This window comes from Chamaea fasciata, unplaced genomic scaffold (genome assembly GCF_029207755.1).
Source record: "Chamaea fasciata isolate MVZ Bird 193981 ecotype frontalis unplaced genomic scaffold, bChaFas1.0.hap1 SCAF_3, whole genome shotgun sequence".
Taxonomy (NCBI): domain Eukaryota; kingdom Metazoa; phylum Chordata; class Aves; order Passeriformes; family Sylviidae; genus Chamaea; species Chamaea fasciata.
Genome location: NW_027094088.1, coordinates 109,542,506 through 109,561,161, shown reverse-complemented (window position 1 = coordinate 109,561,161; position 18,656 = coordinate 109,542,506). Strand labels below are relative to the sequence as shown.

General features: G+C 43.2%; 1 protein-coding gene across 3 annotated transcripts; it reads left to right on the top strand.

The window, feature by feature from the left end:
- Positions 1-3: 3 nt before the first annotated feature.
- Positions 4-17,104, top strand: MMUT (methylmalonyl-CoA mutase). 3 transcript variants are annotated; one of them, XM_066180081.1, is made up of 14 exons: positions 88-253; positions 1,073-1,106; positions 2,196-2,575; positions 3,488-3,855; positions 4,611-4,768; positions 4,982-5,153; positions 6,534-6,782; positions 7,060-7,171; positions 8,445-8,560; positions 9,097-9,212; positions 13,365-13,496; positions 15,003-15,150; positions 15,262-15,429; positions 16,689-17,104. In XM_066180081.1, exons 1-14 carry the CDS (start codon positions 88-90, stop codon positions 16,815-16,817), a joined length of 2,448 nt encoding a protein of 815 aa, XP_066036178.1. In that variant the 3' UTR covers positions 16,818-17,104. The 3 variants fall into 3 exon arrangements, with proteins under 3 accessions (XP_066036176.1, XP_066036178.1, XP_066036177.1); XM_066180079.1 differs by lacking the exons at positions 88-253; positions 1,073-1,106 and adding an exon at positions 4-43; XM_066180080.1 differs by lacking the exon at positions 1,073-1,106 and having other exon boundaries at positions 239-261.
- Positions 17,105-18,656: the final 1,552 nt, after the last annotated feature.

Sequence of the window (18,656 nt, the reverse complement as noted above, 5' to 3'; positions counted from 1 at the left end):
GCGTGCGCGGAGGCCGGGCGCTGACGGAGTGACGGGGTGGCAGGTAACGGGGGGATCCCATCCCTGCCCTGAGCCTGATCCCTGTCCATGTCCCTGTCCGTGTCCGCAGCCCCCAGCCCTGCCCCCGTCCTTGTCCCTATCCCCTATCCCGGCTCCTGGCCTGGACCCCCGTCCCCATTGGCCGCCCGAGGGGCGTGTTGGGGGCGGGCGGTGGCGGCGGGCGCTGTCCCGGGACGGAGAGCGGAGCGGTCCCGTCCGGCGGTGGGTGCTGAGGAGGGAGAGGGGCGGAGAGGCGGTGACAGGGCGGCTCTGGGGTCCCCTCGGGGTGCGGGGATTGGAGATGGGCAGGGAATTGTCTGAAACTAAACAAGGGTAAATGCGGCGTACAGCCCTGGGGCAGGAATAATCCCGGTTTGCGTTAGGAAGAGCATTGCCGGCAGGAAGTAATCCAGTTCTGGGCTCCTCAGGACAAGAGAGACATGGAGCTCCTGGAGTGTGTCCCAGTAGAGGTGGCAAAGATGATGAAGGGCCTGGAGCATCTCCCTGCCCAGGAAAGGCTGAGGGAGCTGGGGCTGTTCAGCCCTGAAAGGATCCCCAGCTGAGAGGGGCCCTCATCCCAGTCTGTCCCTGTGTGCAGGGAGGGCTCAGAGCAGGGCCAGGCTCTGCTCCAGGGGCTCAGCAATGGCACCAGAGGAACCGGCAGAGACTGATCCCAGCAAGTTCCACCTGGACAGGAGGCAGAACTTCTTTCCTGTGCAGTGACCAAGCACTGAACAGAGACCAGAGCAGCTGTGGGGTCTCCCTCACTGGAGATATTCCAGAACTGTCCTGGACACAATCCTGTGCCATGTGCTCTGGGATGACCCTGGCTGAGCAGAGAGGTTGGAGCAGTTGAGCCACTGTGATCCCTTCCAGCCTGACCCATCCTGTGACCCATGCAGAGGAGAGGGCACAGGTTGCCTTCCATCCTGGCTGCAGCATCACATCCCCATGGGGCATGAGTGCTGCTCAGCAGCTCCTCTGTGCTTTTCAGGTTATAGGCATACTACACTTAGCATATACATTATTAAAGCACATGTTTGGAGGATGTTGCTGCAGCGATACAGGTGCTTTCCAGTTTCTTGCAGGATTTCTCATAAAGGTGTCGGGGAAGTGTGTGTTTCTTGGGAGTTGTGAAAGGGATGAGGCAGTGAGGAGGTGACTGACCCTTGGAGCCAAGCTGTAAAGGTTTTGTTTTTGCAAGAAAGTGCAAGGATAGGGATGGAGGGCAGAAGCAAAGGAGCTTACAGCTTTTAGGAGTTACTGAACTCACAGACTGGTTTGAGTGGGAAAGGACCTGAAAGATCATCTTTCATCGCCATGGACAGGGATGTCTTCCACTAAATCAGGTTGCTCCAAGCTTCATCCAACGTGGCCTTGGACATTTACAGGGATTGGGCAGCCACAGCTTCCCTGGGCAGCCTGTGCCAGGGCCTCACCACCCTCACAGGGAATTGTTCACGTATTGCCCCTGTCAGTCTCATGCATGGTGAGACAAGCTCTGCAGCTTGTTTTGTCCCTGTGTTCTCACATACCACATTTCTTTTTTCTCCTTTCTCTTTCAACCTATCTCTAGTTTCCATCCAGCCTAAGCATCTTTTCCAAAGTGTGTGATTATATCAGCAGTTTTCTGATAGCTCACTTCCTGCAGAGCACATCCTTGATGTTGGATACTGGAAAGAAATTCTTCCCTGTGAGGGTGGTGAGGCACTGGCACAGGCTGCCCAGAGAAGCTGTAGCTGGCCCATCCCTGGAAAAGCGTTGCTCTTTGACACTAAGGAATTCCTAGATGAGAGAGATGTGAAGGTGAGAGGGTCACTGGCCATGCCATCTTCATCTTCACTGGCTTTTCAGTGACTGATTAATGACTGTGGTGCTGAGGGACTGAAATAAGTTACACATCTCAGACGTGGATGTAGATAAGTTGTGGAAATGTTCTCCTTGGTTAGGAGAAAGTGTAGGATTTTTCCTGAACTCTTTCCCTGGTTGAAAGGCAAGAGGAAGGGCTGTCTGTCAAATCAGTGCTTGAAAAACACGTTTCATTTTTCTCCTGAGGGATTGTTTTGGCTTTAGCAAACTGCTTGACCTCTCCATCCTCACATCTCCCATGTTAGGTGCACATAATAATGCAAAATACTTGTTTGTGTTTTGTCCAGCTTGGCCCAGGCTGCAAGGAGAGCCATGCTGAGGGCCGGGGATGCTGTCCTGCGGCTGCGGCCACGCCGCTGCGCGCTCCTGGCCTGGCGCGCCCTGCACAGGCAGCCGCTGCATCCCGACTGGGCTGCCCTGGCTCAGAAGCAGCTGAAAGGCAAGAACCCAAAGGATTTAATTTGGCACACCCCAGAGGGGATCGACATCAAGCCTTTGTATTCCAAAAGGGACACGGAGGACTTCCCTGAGGAGCTGCCAGGGGTGAAGCCTTTCACTCGAGGGCCCTACCCCACCATGTACACGTACAGGCCCTGGACCATCCGCCAGTACGCTGGGTTCAGCACAGTGGAGGAAAGCAACAAGTTCTACAAGGACAACATCAAAGGTGGGACAGCTGCTCTGGGAAACAACGCTGCCTTGTGAAGCAATGGGGGACATGAATTCAGTCAGTTACATGGCAAATGTGATTATTCTACACTGTGAGTTTGGATTTCTGACAAGATCTTTCCAGTGGCACTGTCTTGCTTTATTGCTGGGAAATTGGATCGTTTCTGGAAGTGCCTTTGTTTCATTTTGCTGTGGAGAATGAATGTGTTAAATGCTGGTTTTAGTTATTGCACTTCAACACATAGACATAATTTGGATCCATCCCAGGGTTCAAGCAGCTGAGATCACAGAGCTGAAGCAGAAGTGGTAACCTGGGTTAGTTAGCTGGTAGCACAGCCCAGTTACTGGTTGTGTGGGGGAAGGCCTGGGAACAGCAGAGTTTTAGGTTCTGCTTTCAGGTTGCAGCAACAACAGCTCTGGCTGTCCTTTTCTCTGCTTTATATGAATAATTTTCTCTTACTGCTGATTTACAAATAACAGCTTGTGTTGGTAGAGCCAGGGAACAGCCTGTGTGTGTTTAGTTGGTGATAAAGAGAAGGTAACGTGACAGAGTTTATGACACTTCTGTTCCCAGCTAAGCCAAGCTGAGTTGTGTGTATAAGCTCTTATACTGCCTGTCTAAGCATATTTATAACTTATGGATAAGCAATTTTTGAAGCAGAGTAAGAACTACCTTTTTGGCTTTTTTCCCCGAGTTCAAAATTTTTTCATTTAAAGTTAAGACTACTAGACCTTGGACAGGTTTGGGGAGGTAACAGTGTTTAACAACAAAATTTAGTTAGCCATCCAAGCCTGAATCATGTAAAACAGAGTTAATAAATTTAGATCCCATCCTAATGCAAGTTTGTTCAACACTTCTAACTATCTCTCTTTGTTGTTTTTTGGGTATTTTCCTTTCTTTTTCATGTAGCTGGCCAGCAGGGATTATCAGTTGCTTTTGATTTAGCCACCCACCGTGGTTATGATTCAGACAATCCCAGAGTTCGAGGAGACGTTGGAATGGCTGGGGTTGCCATCGACACAGTGGAGGACACCAAAATCCTTTTTGATGGAATTCCTTTGGAGAAAATGTCAGTTTCCATGACAATGAACGGGGCAGTCATTCCTGTGCTGGCTACATTCATTGTGACTGGGGAAGAGCAGGGAGTGCCTCAGGCCAAGCTGACAGGGACAATCCAAAATGACATCCTGAAGGAGTTCATGGTCAGAAATACCTACATCTTCCCCCCAGAACCATCCATGAGGATCATTGCTGACATCTTCCAGTATACCTCAAAGGTATTCATTGGTTAAATGTACAACTTTTATTTCTAGGTTAACTGTTTATGAGGCATTTTGGAGAACAAAGAAAAAATGGGAAGGCATGTCATAGAGAAGAGTAAGGTGGTTGTGGAAAGGGCCAGTAGAAGTTAAGATCCAATATCACTTGTTATATGAATTTGAAGTTTGAGTCAGACCAGATCTGCAAACATATCTTTGTAGAGATGGGTTGTATTTGCAGTCAACAAGGAATTCAGAGAATGGGCTGGAGCACCTCTGCCCTGGAGACAGGCTGAGAGAGCTGGGGGTGTTCAGCCTGGAGAAGGCTCCAGGGTGACCTCATTGCAGCCTTTCAGTGCCTAAGGGGGCTTTATAAAATAGATTGAGAGCAACCTTTTACACCAGTAATGACAACTTTTTACACAGATAGTGACAGGACAAGGAACATTTTTAAACTAAAAAAGGATTTAGATTAGATGTTAGAAGAAATTCGCCCCTGTGAGAGTTTTGAGGCCCTGGCTGAAGTTTCCCAGAGAAGCTGTGGTTGCCCTATCCCTGGAAGTGTTGTCCAAGGCCAGGCTGGATGGGGCTTGAAGCACCGTGGGATAGTGGAAGGTGTCCCTGCCCATGGCAGGGGGTGTTGAAACTAGACAACCTTTAACTCTTCCAACCCAAACCATTCTGTGATTCTGTGTGAATGTTGATAGATCAAGTATTTGATCCTCCCTTCTGCTATTATACCCTGTTTTATCTTTTTTTTTTTTTTTTTCCAGCATATGCCAAAATTTAATTCCATTTCCATCAGTGGGTACCACATGCAAGAGGCAGGAGCTGACACCATCCTGGAATTAGCTTATACCATAGCAGATGGCTTGGAGTACTGCAGAACTGGGCTTAAAGCTGGCCTCACTATTGATGAATTTGCACCTAGGTGAGGTCAAGAAATTTGCAAGTATAAAACTCACTTTTGGTAAAACCTCTGCAGAGTTTAATACCAAATTCTGTATTTTTACACATACAAGCAAGTAGGAACAGTCCCATCATCTCTGAAAGTACATTAATCAGAGGTAGGGCTTCTCTGCTACTGATCCAGAGCTATTAGAATGATTCAATGTTATATTCTGTACATGTTCTCCTATTACAGGCTTTCTTTCTTCTGGGGAATTGGCATGAACTTCTATATGGAAATAGCAAAGCTGAGAGCTGGAAGGCGGCTGTGGGCTCACTTGATAGAGAAAATGTTTAAGCCCAAGGATTCTAAATCTCTTCTGCTGAGAGCTCATTGTCAGACTTCAGGCTGGTCACTCACTGAGCAGGTTAGAAATTGGACTCTCACCAACATCCTTGCTTTAAGGTGCTCTCGTGGTGTGTGTCTTAAAGGGGGCTGCTGGTGTTACTCACAAAGGTGCAGCTGCTCTCCTCTCAGTCTGACAAACACACACTGGCACTGGATACACTTTTATGTCAATTCAGGACTCAGAGGATGAAGTTCTCTATTGGATTCGTCCTGTGAGTTATCCTTCCAAAATGCCATGCAGTCAGCAAGCAGAGGCACTTTTTTCTCAGGATCAATGTCTTGAGAATTCATTTGAGCAGCCAAGGGAGTCATTTATGCCCTGATGCTCATTGCTGAAGGGAGAAGTAATGGTTACAGCTCATCTGCTCCTTTAACACTCGGTGCACTCTCTGCTCTTCCTCCGATTTACATTACACCCAGGAGATAAATCATTGGAGTAGATAAAGATTCCCAGGTGAGGTCAGAGCTGGGTTTCAGCTCTGATCCCAAGGCCTGCTGCTCAATCAAATTCATGCAAGAGGAATTATTTTTAGGTTGTGATTATAAGCATTATTGACTTCTGTGCCTTGTTATTTTTGTTGGTGTTTTTTTTTAAAGTAAATTTCAACAAACAGAACTAAAACCACAGAATTTTCTGAACAGTGGCCTCTGTGGGTTCTCCAATTAAAGGTATTGTGGGAGTACAAAAATGTTATTATTACCAAAACTATGTTCAGTTGTTTTCCGGTGTCCAGTGTAAATATATTTCTGGCTTGATCATAATTCTTCCTTTTTGTTTAAACATTGTGGTTTATCTTAATACAGCTTCTCAGCGTGCAGTATTTTCTCCTTATAGGTTTCAGAGGGCAAATATACTTAATGTGTCTTTATGTTTTACATTCTTACCTATCCAAATTACAGTTTTCTATAATTACCGTATGTGAAGCTGTCATTATTGAATATATTTAAGCACATTTAGTTCCAAAACACATCTTGACTAGTAATTGGTCTGACACATGTACTGTTCACTGCTCCAAGAATTCTGTATTTGGAGGATGGAAGACATCAGGCCTACTCTTCCATCCTCTCTGATTTGGATTCACTAAGTTCTTTGAAATACCACTAAATATAAATTAGGCTTTGATTTGTTACTGTGAGCAGTTTACTAGCACAAGTTTACTAGCAGTTTACTAGCACACTATTTTACTAGTGATCATTCTGGCTTTCTTCATGGATTCATCTCTTTGTTAAGATATCGACAAGTGATAAATCAGTTTGATTTGGGGTTTTTTTCAGCTTTTGTTCTGATGACGGTGTTTCAGTGGGGATTTTTGCATTTGTATCTTTGCAATAATGACAAACCTGCCTCAGCCCCGTGGCAGAACCCCTGAGCTCCAGAGCTTTTCCCTTTTCCTTCCAGGATCCCTTCAACAATGTCATCCGCACCACCATCGAAGCCATGGCCGCGGTGTTCGGAGGGACGCAGTCTCTGCACACCAATTCCTTTGATGAGGCCTTGGGGCTGCCCACAGTGAAGAGTGCTCGCATTGCCCGGAACACACAGATCATCATCCAGGAGGAATCGGGGATTCCCAAAGTGGCAGATCCCTGGGGGGGATCTTACCTCATGGAGTGCCTTACCAACGATGTCTATGAAGCTGCTTTAAAGGTCAGTTTGCAAAACCTTCTCTGGGAAAATTCCAGGGATAGGAATTTTGAGAAATGTCTTCTAAGGGACTGTTTGATAAATTGGTGACTTCTAATCAAGGAAGTATTTTACACTTCTGCTTCAGTGATGCCTTTGTAAACAAATTTACAAAACACAGTTTGGAGCACAAAACTGTATAGAAAAGGTTTAATGAAAATGTGGGTGGTAGCACAGGTACAAAGCTCAATTTTTTAAACCCTGCCTACTACTCACTATCTCAATCCTCTTCATTTCTCAGCTTATTGAGGAGATAGAAGAAATGGGTGGAATGGCCAAAGCTGTTGCTGAGGGGATCCCCAAACTTCGTATTGAAGAGTGTGCAGCCCGGAGACAAGCCAGGATTGACTCTGGTAGGAGCAGGGGGATGAAAGAAGGGAAAATTGCCAGTAGAATACTTCAGTATAAAGGCTTTTAACACACATGTTTATTGTGTTTTTTTATTTCTCAGTTTAGGAGTAGCAGATTGTGAATGAAAGAAAAAATGATGGTGGTTTTATGTCAGTGAAAGCTCTGGAAAGAGACAGCGTGTACAAAATGTAGCACTAGTTTGAAAAGTCTTGCTTGACACGTTCAAGATTAAATTAGACCTAGCAGTAGAAGCACCATTTTAAAGGAGTGTTTGGAGCTTTCAATAGAGAATGGCTTGGTTTCGGATAGGAGCTTTAAGCTGTGATTCCTGACTTTAAAAGCAGAAATGCCACCAGATGGCGATACTCACCATAGCTGGCCAAATTCCTGAGTTTTCTGGAGAACTGCCCGTTTTTCCTGAATGGTCAGATCATAGCAGAGGATAATACAGCTCCTTGTTGCCTATACATATGTATGTGTACTCAGAGACTAACTATTTGTGGAGATATTTATACATGTGTGCTTAAAACTCTATTCCACTTTTTGTAATCTTCATTCCAATAGTAATCCAGGAACAGAAATTAGGAATAACTCAAACATGAAAGAAGTAATATGGACTTCTTTGTATGGAGGATAAATTTGAAGCAGGTCTTAATTAGGACCAATAAAGAATAATCAGTAAAGTTCAGTGTTTTCTCTTATAAGGTAAATTACTGCATATTGTTTCAAAGAGTGTATTAATGTTATCTGGCACTGGAATTAAAAATAGTTTGTAAGTCCATACTGATTGAAACCTTAAATATAATTTTCCAACATGATAAATTAATTTTTATGCACATGGAGTAGTTTTAGGTGGGAATTTCACTTTCTTATTTATCTGTTAAATCAGAGAAGTAAATGCAGAGCAGGAGACCACCACTTCTGCTTAGTTCTGTCAGATATACTTATGTAAGCTCAAAAAGAGAAAAACAGCCAATGTATTTTAGGGACTCATTACTAAATCAGTTTGCAAGATAAATATTGTTCTATTTCATTTTTCTGCTGCAGTATTCACTGAGTTGAATGTTCATGCATTTAACTTCTCATCATAAAATCTGGAAATACAGACTTAAATCCGTTCTATAAGAGCAGATTTTACATATTTGAACTGTCTATGGTTATATAAGCAAAGCAATGCATAATAATGCTCAAAATCTTCTTGTCCTGTTAACACTGTGTCTTTTCACAGTAGTTTGCAAATGTGTTCTGAGTTTCTGGTGTTTCCACTGGAAATAGGGTCTGAAGTAATTGTTGGAGTGAATAAGCACCAGCTGGAGAAAGAGGAGACAGTGGAAGTTCTGGCCATTGATAACTCTGCAGTCCGTGCCAAGCAGATTGAGAAAATCAACAAGGTGGGAACAACCTTCTTAAAAATAAATCTTGTTGTACTTGCAGACAGAGATGCAGTAAGGGCTGCTTGCCAGAAGTTTGACCTTCCAGTTTCTGGGAGTCCACTCTGCTCATTAGTGGAGAAACTGGAATATATACCTGTATGTCCAGACTTTAAGAATTGAGAGCTTTACATGTTCTGAAAATAAGATAGAAACCATCTGTGCAATGTTTTGCTCTAAAAGCCTGTAACATTGCTTAATCACTCATTATTGGGTGCTTCTTGTCAAGTTCTACTGAGGGACACAGAACCAGAAATCAACATCCACTTTCATAATCAGTGAAAACGTAGATAAAATTGGGTTAGGGTTATGTTACGGACTTGTACACATTCTAAGGTCTGAGATGCCTTTTCACTCCTAATCTCATTGAAATAGGAAGTAGATATTGACAATTCCACTTCCAGAATTAGTATTTGAAATTAGACAGTCTTCCACACTCAACTTCCCATTTCACTTTGTGGTTTCTTTGAACTGAATGTCTCTCTCCTGCACTTTAGGTGAAGGCCAGCAGAGACCAAGCAGCAGCCCAGCAGTCCCTGGCTGCTCTCACACAATGTGCTGCCACTGGGGAAGGCAACTTACTTGCTCTGGCAGTGGAAGCAGCACGTGCCAGGTACTGGGCATGGGGTTGAACAGCCAGTTCTTGTTTAAAAATTGATGGTTCATTTTCACATTTTAACTTTTCTTGGGTGTGGTGTCAGCAAGATTAGGGTTTTGGGGTTTTCCTTTAGAGGTGGAAATAAATAATGGCTGCAGTTTCACATTGTAAGAGACAGTATTATTACATTTTACAGCTTCCTAAGGCAGAGCTTTGTTTTCTCACAAGGAAAACTATGGATATAAAGAATCTGATGTGAAATGAGGCTGTTCATACACATTCTGCTGATTACAACTCATATTCTTACCAGTTCCAGGACATAACTGGGTTTCTCTGTTGTAGGAACATCTGCGGATGGCAGGGAGGAGGAATTCTGCTGACCTGAGATATTCTAGAATACGTGGTTTTATTGCAAGGGTCGTGGGTAAAAAGGGCCTTGCCTTCAGCCACCAGCCTCTGCTGAAGGAAAGTCCCAGAGAGAGCAAGAGGAAGAGCAAGGGGGTACGAGTTAAGAGAGAAAGGAGCGAGGGGGCAATGTGGCAGGGGTCAGAGAGCAGGGGGAAGAGGTAAGAGCGAGAGCAGAAGAGGTGGTAAGAGAGGAGCCAGGATAAGACAGGAAGAAGTAAGAGATAAGAGAGGTAATAGCAGAGCGAAGAGGGCAAGGAATAGAGAGCGAGGTCCTTCTTACAATGCATTATATCTTCTTTTGTGATGAATATTCTAATTTACAGTGACCAACCAATACAAGACACAAAATCCTATAGAATCTACATATAGCCTGTAAGAACTACTACATTACCATACTATGTTATATTTTAAACTCTAAAACCTACTCTTTAGACTTTTCTGTTTTGCTACATTGACCTTTGGATCCCTTAGCCAGCAGAAAGGTATTGTTCAATCAAAAGGGATTCTCCTTCAGGTGGCTAGGCTATTGTTTTCAGGTTATATAGTAACTAAGACTTGGTATCCTACAACTCAAAGTAAGCTTCCATTTCTATTTCGATTATAAGTTTCATATTTTCAGAATCTTTTGCTAAACAATCATATTTATAAGGTCTCCCTGATTCATCTTCCTCAACACTCTGTCACTCAGCTGTTTCATGGGTCAAGGAGTTTAAGTGTCTGAGATGTGAAAATGGATATTCACAGTCTTATCATGCTCTGTTGCTTCATCTTTCCTTGCACCACAGATTGGTGTGAAAACATTTTTTGTCTGAAGGAGAAATCAGTTTGCTTAGTCAGGCAAAGTTGTAAGAAATGTTCTCAAGCAGTGTGAGGCATCCTTAGAGTCCAGTGAAACAGTTTCTTTTTACACCCAAGGTGCTTTTGAGGCTGTTTTCTTTCCTGTTCCAAGGTCAGCATCAGTTTCTAGAATAGATCCTGTCTGCCTGTTCCATAATGAACTAAATGGTCCAAATATGAGCAAACCAAATTCACTCCTTATTGGGGTGCTGCCCTGTTTTTACTGTCACATCTCAAATTCCTTCACTCCCATTCCTAGAATACTTAATAACAGTATTTTAAATGCATTTAACCACAGCCTGTCAGGAATCTCCAGCAGTATGTCTACATTTATCTCTGAACTGGGAATGTCACAGGAGGGCAGTGTTGGATTTACAAGGGATTCATATCTTCTGTATCAAAATTAATTAGTCAGTTCCTAGTTTCTATCCTTGGTGACCTCATTTTTGTTAATTGTAAGAGCGTTAATGGACTGAAGATGCATTTTGTAAATTCCAAACACAAAACTTATTTTTGCCCCAAAACTATACATGGGATGTGACCACAGAAAGAAACTGTCCTGGCATCCAATACAGAGTGTTTAAAGGAGAACTGTGAGCTCTGGGAACATGTACAGGGAGCCTTCCTGTTGGGGGCAACATGGGAAAAGGTTTCAAAAGTAATACATTGACCCTTCACAAGTAGTTAACAAGTGGGCCAGTATCACCAGCATGTGAGGGACAGATGCCTCTTTCCTGCTACATGGAAAATGATGGATTTTATAGCCCACTTGGAATAAAATGAGTAGCGCAGAATTTTCAGTGCTGAGCTATGGAAAGGATTCTGTGGACTAGTACAGAAATTTCAGTGCTGACAAACACAAGTAGAAATCTAATGATTTCCCTCCTAGGAAAAGGAATGAATCACATAGGTAGAGTTTACAAAACATTTTTCCTGTTTGCAGAAAATTCCCTGGGAAAAGAATTTCAGAAAAACAAAACATAACAGGCACAAAACCAGCGCTACAGTCTGGCACTCTGAAAGGGAGTCAGTATTTATAGACACTGGTTTTTAAGTCTGCTGCAAACTTGCTTTTTAACCTTGGGGAAGTCACCTTACTTAATGCACTTTTGCAGTTTACTTTTCATTCTTTGTTAGTAATTGCAGAAAGCAATAACATTACTAAGATTATTTAGATGTCCTGAAAATCAAAACCTGATGACATGAGTGATTTACAGTGAGTCAAGCAGAATTCCAGAAAGCCAGGGGAGGGGAAATGACAAAAATGGCCAAAACAGCATCAATAACATGAGTTAAAAATGTGTGTTCCAGAGTGATGCTGTCTTTAGGCAAAGCTGACCAACTGAAAAGTGATACCAGAGATAAGAGGCCACCTCAGACTTCTGAGCTGTAGACATCTTGCCTATGTGATCACAAATGGATTTCTGACATTTTACCTTTGCATAGCTTATGTTTATGACTAAGTTTGCTGAGTATGAGACAGCAAAAGAGCAAATTAGTTGGGAGGTCACAGGAAGTAAAAAATATCTCTCTGAAATTTACTAAAGCATTCAGCAAATGCTGCAGAAATCTATGTCTTGTAACTTTGGGGGCACGTGTGTCAGACTACATGGGTTAGGAATCAGTGGCTGCTGAAACTGCAAACAGCAGAAGCAAAACTGAGTACAGCTCATTTGGCCATCTCCTTGCAGAGTGTGTGGACAGCAAGGTGCACCTTGTCCAGTCTTTCCTGAGCATTTTATATAAAAGCTTTAGAGAGTGCTTAAGTTAATTTTGCCTCAGAGTAGCTTGTAGTCAAATCATAGAATCATTTAGGTTGGAAAATTCCTTTGAAATCATTGAGTCCAACCAACCATTCCCTCAGCACTGACAGATCCACTACTAACCTATGTCCCCAAGTGCCACATCTACACAGCTTTTAAATCCCTCCAGAGATGGGAACTCCACCACTGCCTGGGCAGCCTGTCTTAATGCCTGACACCCATTTCAGCGAAGAAACTCTTCTCTTCAGAGAAGAGACCAACCCCTACCTGGCTCCACCCTCTTTTCAGGGAGTTGTAGAGAAAAAATAAAATGTGGCAGGAGGAAATATGGATTCCAGAGGTTTGCAATGTGCTAACTTAATTAGTTATATACTTAATCCCGCTTTGTGTCTATAAGTGCACTTTTAAAGTGGTTTAGAAGAGTAGTATTTTTATTTCCTTTCTTTGACAAAGTTTGCAGCAATTTCTATTCAGCACAATTTTTTAATTGCTTTGGGATAAAGGCTGTTATTGCTGATGTTTGTACAGCACAGCCTAGTCTGCTTCTCTCACTTGTGCTACAGCAGATGTATTATTTCAAACATGTACAGTGTGTCCAGTAGCAAACAAAACTTTTAACTTGCATGTAAATAAATTTCCCAGATCCTTCTGCATCTCAGTGGGTAAAGGAGTTGTGTCAGGAGTAGAGGAGAAGAATAAACACTAAAATAAAAGCATCAAGGGAAAGGCAAAGAAATTCCTGTTAAAATGTTAGGTTTCAGTCTCTTCTGTGTGTTCTTCCTTTTTTGTCCCCTCTTGATTTATATTTTGTGTTTTAGCGTGAGTCCAAATGTAGAATCTTTCAGCCTGAGCCTCCCCCCCAAAAAATCCCCATTCAGAAAATCTGATTTAATTTTCTGAAGCATTTTGCCATTCCCCATTGCCTTGCCAATTGTAAATCAATTCTCACATGAGCAATAAAGTATTTTCTTAAAAATGCCTTTGCATGTTCTATCAGTGAGGTGAGTCAGATGTTCAGAGTTGCAGCACTGAAAGGCAAACCAATGTAAATAAATTTGTCCAGCAGCAAGGCAAAGGGTTGGGCCAGTGCCAGTGATGTCTGTGTTCTGTTTTCATTTCAGCCTGCTGATAACAGGAATGTTTTTTGTCTGTGCCTCAGGTGCACCGTGGGGGAGATAACAGATGCCATGAAGAAGGTGTTTGGGGAGCACAAAGCCAGCGACCGCATGGTCAGTGGGGCCTATCGCCAGGAGTTTGGGGAGAGTGATGAAATCCTTCATGCCATCAAGAGGTGAGAGTTCTTCCCAGGTAGCCAAACGTGTAATAGCCTCACATTTCATCCAGGAGGTACATGTGCTGCTGACTGTGCCCAAAAAAAACATTTCCCAAACCTGGGTGACATCCCTGGGGAAAACAATGTCTTGAAAAAGCACTCTTGTAAGCAGGGAAGTAGAATGACAAGGATTAAGTACAATAAGACAAAGTCAAAACTTAATTGAAGTTGTATTTGCTTGCAAACAAAATTCACTGAAGTGGAGTTATAATGTGAGGGTTTTGTTCAAATAGCCTAAGCAGCCGCAGGATTAAGAAGCTGAGAAACATTGCCTGAAATCCCTGTACATTAGGTTGCTTCTTTTGAAGGCTATGTAATAGTCATCTCTGATATATTTCCAGCAGTTCATACTACAAAACCTCGTTTTGATCTACCCATAAATTGTTGCTGCAATTTCACTCTCACAGTTGCTAAAACTGTTGCTAAAATCTATCTGTGGGTGTTACTCATACCCCGATGGAGAAGGCATCCGAAGATGTTGGTATGTGTGAAAACAGTTGCCTCGTTGGGCCTTTTCTCAGCTTCTGCTTTCCTGCTGCTCTCAGGCTTACAGAGCCTGAATTGCTGCTGTGGGAGATGATGCAGCACAAATCAATGCTCATCAGTCCTACTTTTTTGGGGGTTTACCCATTACAGAGTTCAGGCTCTCCTGAAAGGGAATTACTGATGGCTTTGCAGTGGTGATGGTTAGATTGACCTGAAAGTAGTTGTGCTAGGAAATGTCACCATTCTTCTTTTATTTTAACTGTTTAAATTTAACTATTTTTAATTATGCTTTTATGTGAAAGAGAGCTGAACTAACCCCTTGAAAATCACAATGTAGCTCCTTTTGTTACATAGAATCACAGAATCATTTAGGTTGGAAAAGACTTTTAAGATGAGCAAGTCCAGCCACAGACAGATCATGGTGGTACCTGAATAATGAGCAGTAAGATGACAGGTTAATCTGAGGCTGTGATTATACAGAAGCATCAATACAACAGAAATATGAACTGCCATTATCCAGAAAAAGAGGGGCAGTGGAATGAGTGCACAGAATAGGAGATACAATAATCCTTCCACGGACAGATTTTTGCCCAGTGGAATGATAATGTACAATGTGATGTCCAGGACCAATCTGTGTGTGAGTTCTTTTGAAATAATTGGTCATAATTATTCTTAAAAACTAAAAAATGTGTAACTAAAACAGAGAATTCAGTATTTTACCTGTTAGAAAGCAAATAGTGGAAGATTTTTTAAAATAAGGAATATTTTATTTTGAGGCTGGTAAATACAAGAAGTGAGTTAGTAATAACATAACATGAATATTAACATAGTGTACAGACTGCACAGCCAAACCATGACTTAGAAGATCTTTTTATTTGAAATTACGCTACACTTGCAGCAAGTGCTTTTTTTATGTGTGGGAATACTTCCAGCCATTCTCAGTGACTTGCTCTGACAGAAATGTGTGTTTTCAACCAGGGTTAACAAGTTCATGGACCGTGAGGGCCGCAGGCCTCGTATCCTCGTTGCCAAGATGGGTCAGGACGGCCACGACAGAGGAGCCAAAGTCATCGCCACCGGCTTTGCAGACATTGGCTTCGACGTGGACATAGGGCCCCTCTTCCAGGTAGGACTGGGCAGCACCCAGAGCCTTCCCAGTGCTTCCCTTCTCCCTGGCATGTGTGCTCAGCCCTGGGCTGTGGCTGTGCCCTGCCCCACGCCCTGTCTGTGCACGCAGACCCCACGGGAGGTGGCGCAGCAGGCGGTGGATGCAGACGTGCACTGTGTCGGGGTGAGCACACTTGCCGCTGGCCACAAAACCCTGGTGCCTGAACTCATCAAGGAGCTCAATGCCCTGGGCCGGCCCGACATCCTGGTCATGTGTGGAGGAGTCATCCCCCCTCAGGTATGGGCAGCATCATTTCCATCCTGCTAAGAGACTCATTTCTCTCTGTCTGAGTTGTTTGAGCTGTTTCCTCTGTTCTGTAATGTCAGAGCACTCTGTAGAGTCAGCAGGGTCAGCACAGGTCTGCAAGGTGGGGGCCTCCAATCTGATTTTCTGTGCACCATGCCCTGGTTTAACTTAGAGTGTTTGTGGGATGGAATATGCAGCTGTGTTGTGAAAAGGTGAGCTTCAGGGAGATGTTCTTTATGCACTGTTGCTTTGCATCACCAGTCCTTGCGTATCATTGGTGCAGGCTGGCTTCTGTCTTTAGAGACCTTTTGACTTCCAGCAATGGTGGGGAAGAGGCACAGCCAGCAACTAAAGCCCCTGGCAAGTCCCATCACCCATAGGCTGCACATCTCACTTTTCAGCCTCTTCTCACCTTCCCCATCATCAGGCAGGTGTTGCCTCTCATTACCTCTGCTTTCTCGTAAACTGCTGAGCAGTTTGTTGAATTCCCTTGCAGTCAGATCAGTGCTTTCATCTTTAAATTTTCCTTAGCTCATGCATAATCTGCCTGTCTCCATCACCTTACAGCCTTCCTCTGTCTGTGATGATCCAAACTGATTTTGCACATAAATCTCCTGTTATTCCCTTTTTCCACACCTCTCCCTTTTCTAGGCAGTTAACTAAGTATTCAGGAATGACAGAATTCTAAACTGAACAAACAAAACTCATAGTATTTTTCTACGAGAAATTTGTGTTCTGTCCAGTATCTCTCAGTGGGATGCTACTACCCTGTGGTTGGTAAAGGTGTAATATATCCTATATAGAAGAAAGAGAGAATACAGAACTGTTTCCCAAGTTTTTTGAAACTTCAGGACAGTCATAAAATTAAATTAACTCTAGATTGCAAGAGACTGTTGGCAGTCATCTGCTCCAAGCCCTTTTTTAAACTAGTATTTTCAAAATTAGAAGTTAGATCAAATTTAGGTTAGGTTATTCAGACTCATATACAGTTGACTTTAGAATACTTTCCAAGGATTGCCATTAGTCTGACTCTAAAGAAATAAACCCTGTCCTCTGCATATTTTTCAGTATTTTTTTCCTACCTTCTAACTTCCACCCTTTTCCCATTTCCTTGAAGCTGTGCTGCCTCTCTCTGGGACTTGTTGCATTCTCAGGCCCAGCACAGAGGACAGAGCATGCAGCACTTATAAATCAATTATCCATTGTCAGTTTCACTATTAACTATAGATCTTAAATCTCTTTTCCAACAGGATTATGACTTCCTGTATGAAGCTGGCGTTGCCAACGTGTTTGGTCCAGGCACTCGTATTCCAAAAGCAGCTGTGCAAGTGTTGGATGATATTGAGAAGTGCTTGGAGAAGAGGCAGCAATCCATGTGACTCTGAAATGTCACAACTCAGCAGCCTTACACTGACCATTTGATTGTCAGCAAGGGATGGCCAACCACAAACCTCTGCTCTCACTGCCCCCTGGCCTTGTGTTTTGTGCTTTCTAAGAAAGTTCTAAACTCTCTGCTTGTTCTATTTGAGGATTATTTATATAGGTACGCACAAGAAAATTTTATCTCTAGAACTATGACTTCAGGAAATGAAGGGAATTCAAGTAAGTGTGTTTGGGTTGGTTTTTTTTTTTTCCAGATATACTGATAAATAAAATAACTGCTGCAGCTCTTTGGTTGATCTTTTTTGCCTGATCTTCCTCGCATGCAGAGAACTCGTTTTGAATTTTTTTGGCAGTTATAGTAGACGTAGAAGTTTTCTGGCAGGATCAGTCATTCAGCAGAGAATGGATGGAATCCAACAGCGCTTTGATTTGAGAAATGGTGGCTTCTCAGGGAAGGGCAGTGATGGGGACAGAGCACAGTGCACAGCTGCCCCTAAACGGGCTGCTGCCATGTACAATATTTGTATCTCATTAGGCCATGAAATTCAAAAATTGTGGTTTATCTAGCTGTAGTTTTATAAAGAGAGTTATGTTGTGGCTGCCCCATGCCTGGAAGTGTTCAAGGCCAGGTTGGATGGGGCTTGGAGCAGCCTGGGACAGCGGAAGGGGGTTGGAACAAGATGATCTTTCAGGTCCCTTCCAACCCAAACCACTCTATGATTCTGCGTTTCTGTCATTCTGTGAAGTTGTTCATCAAACAACTTGTGTTTTACTTCCATGAGCAGCAAAACTGTCTCTGTTATGTGCAAGAGAGAAGAACCCAAGACCCAAAGTTTGAGTTGCACAGTATTACTGGCAAAGTAATGGGGTGAAATCCAAGCCTTTGCACTGTTATCCTCATGCTCCAAGTTCTGGAATAATGACCTCCCTCAAATAATTGATCTTTGTGCTGAACTGAGTCACATTTAATTTTACAGATGGAAAATTGACCATTAATAGAATTTTTTTATAAAAATTCTGAAAGTTATTCCTATGCCTCAATAGCCAGAGACTGCCTAGAAGCTTTTTCGAAGTAAGACATTGAATTCTAACTTATTTTAATACAAAACAGAGTTTTAGTTGTATTATCTAACTTTATGTGTCATCATCTGAGTAGGGAGCTCCATTTATCCTCAGTGGAAAGAAAGAAGCCAAAGGTGGCTGGCTCATGTTGAGTGTCTGCATGGGAAACCTCCTCTGAGTGGTGAGAAAACTCCTAATATGTGAGAGGTCTGATCTGTTGGAGTTTTTAGATGAAATTTTCGTTACTGAGGTGGTTGCACTGGTGATTACAAACACGAGGTGCCCAGACTCACTCCTGAACGCAGTCTTGCATCCAGCTTCCATCTCTGAAAAGACAGCACAGTCCAGGCCTGGCCAGGAAATAACCATGCATTATAATGCATGGAATTATAATTTGACCATAAATTACCTTCTCAAAACTTAGAAAAAACAACCAAACAAACCTGGTGTTATCGTTGTGCTGAATCAGCAAACTCTGTCCTCAGTTGCAGTCATGTCAGTGCCCTAGCCAGGGGGGAATTTGGGATCTCAGGAGCTCCCATGGAAGCCAAGAGAGCCAGGACTGCATCTGCAGGGTGACACTGCAGGAAGGTGACCTGGGGAATGCCTTGTGTCGTCCTATACAGAGAACAGCTGCAGAGAAAGGGTGGGAAGGCACTGGAACAGGCTGCCCAGGGAAGTCAGATAGATAGAGTCACCATCCCTGGAAGTGTTCCCAAAATATGTGGATGTGACACTTGAGGACTTGGTTTAGTGATGAACAGGGTGGTAAT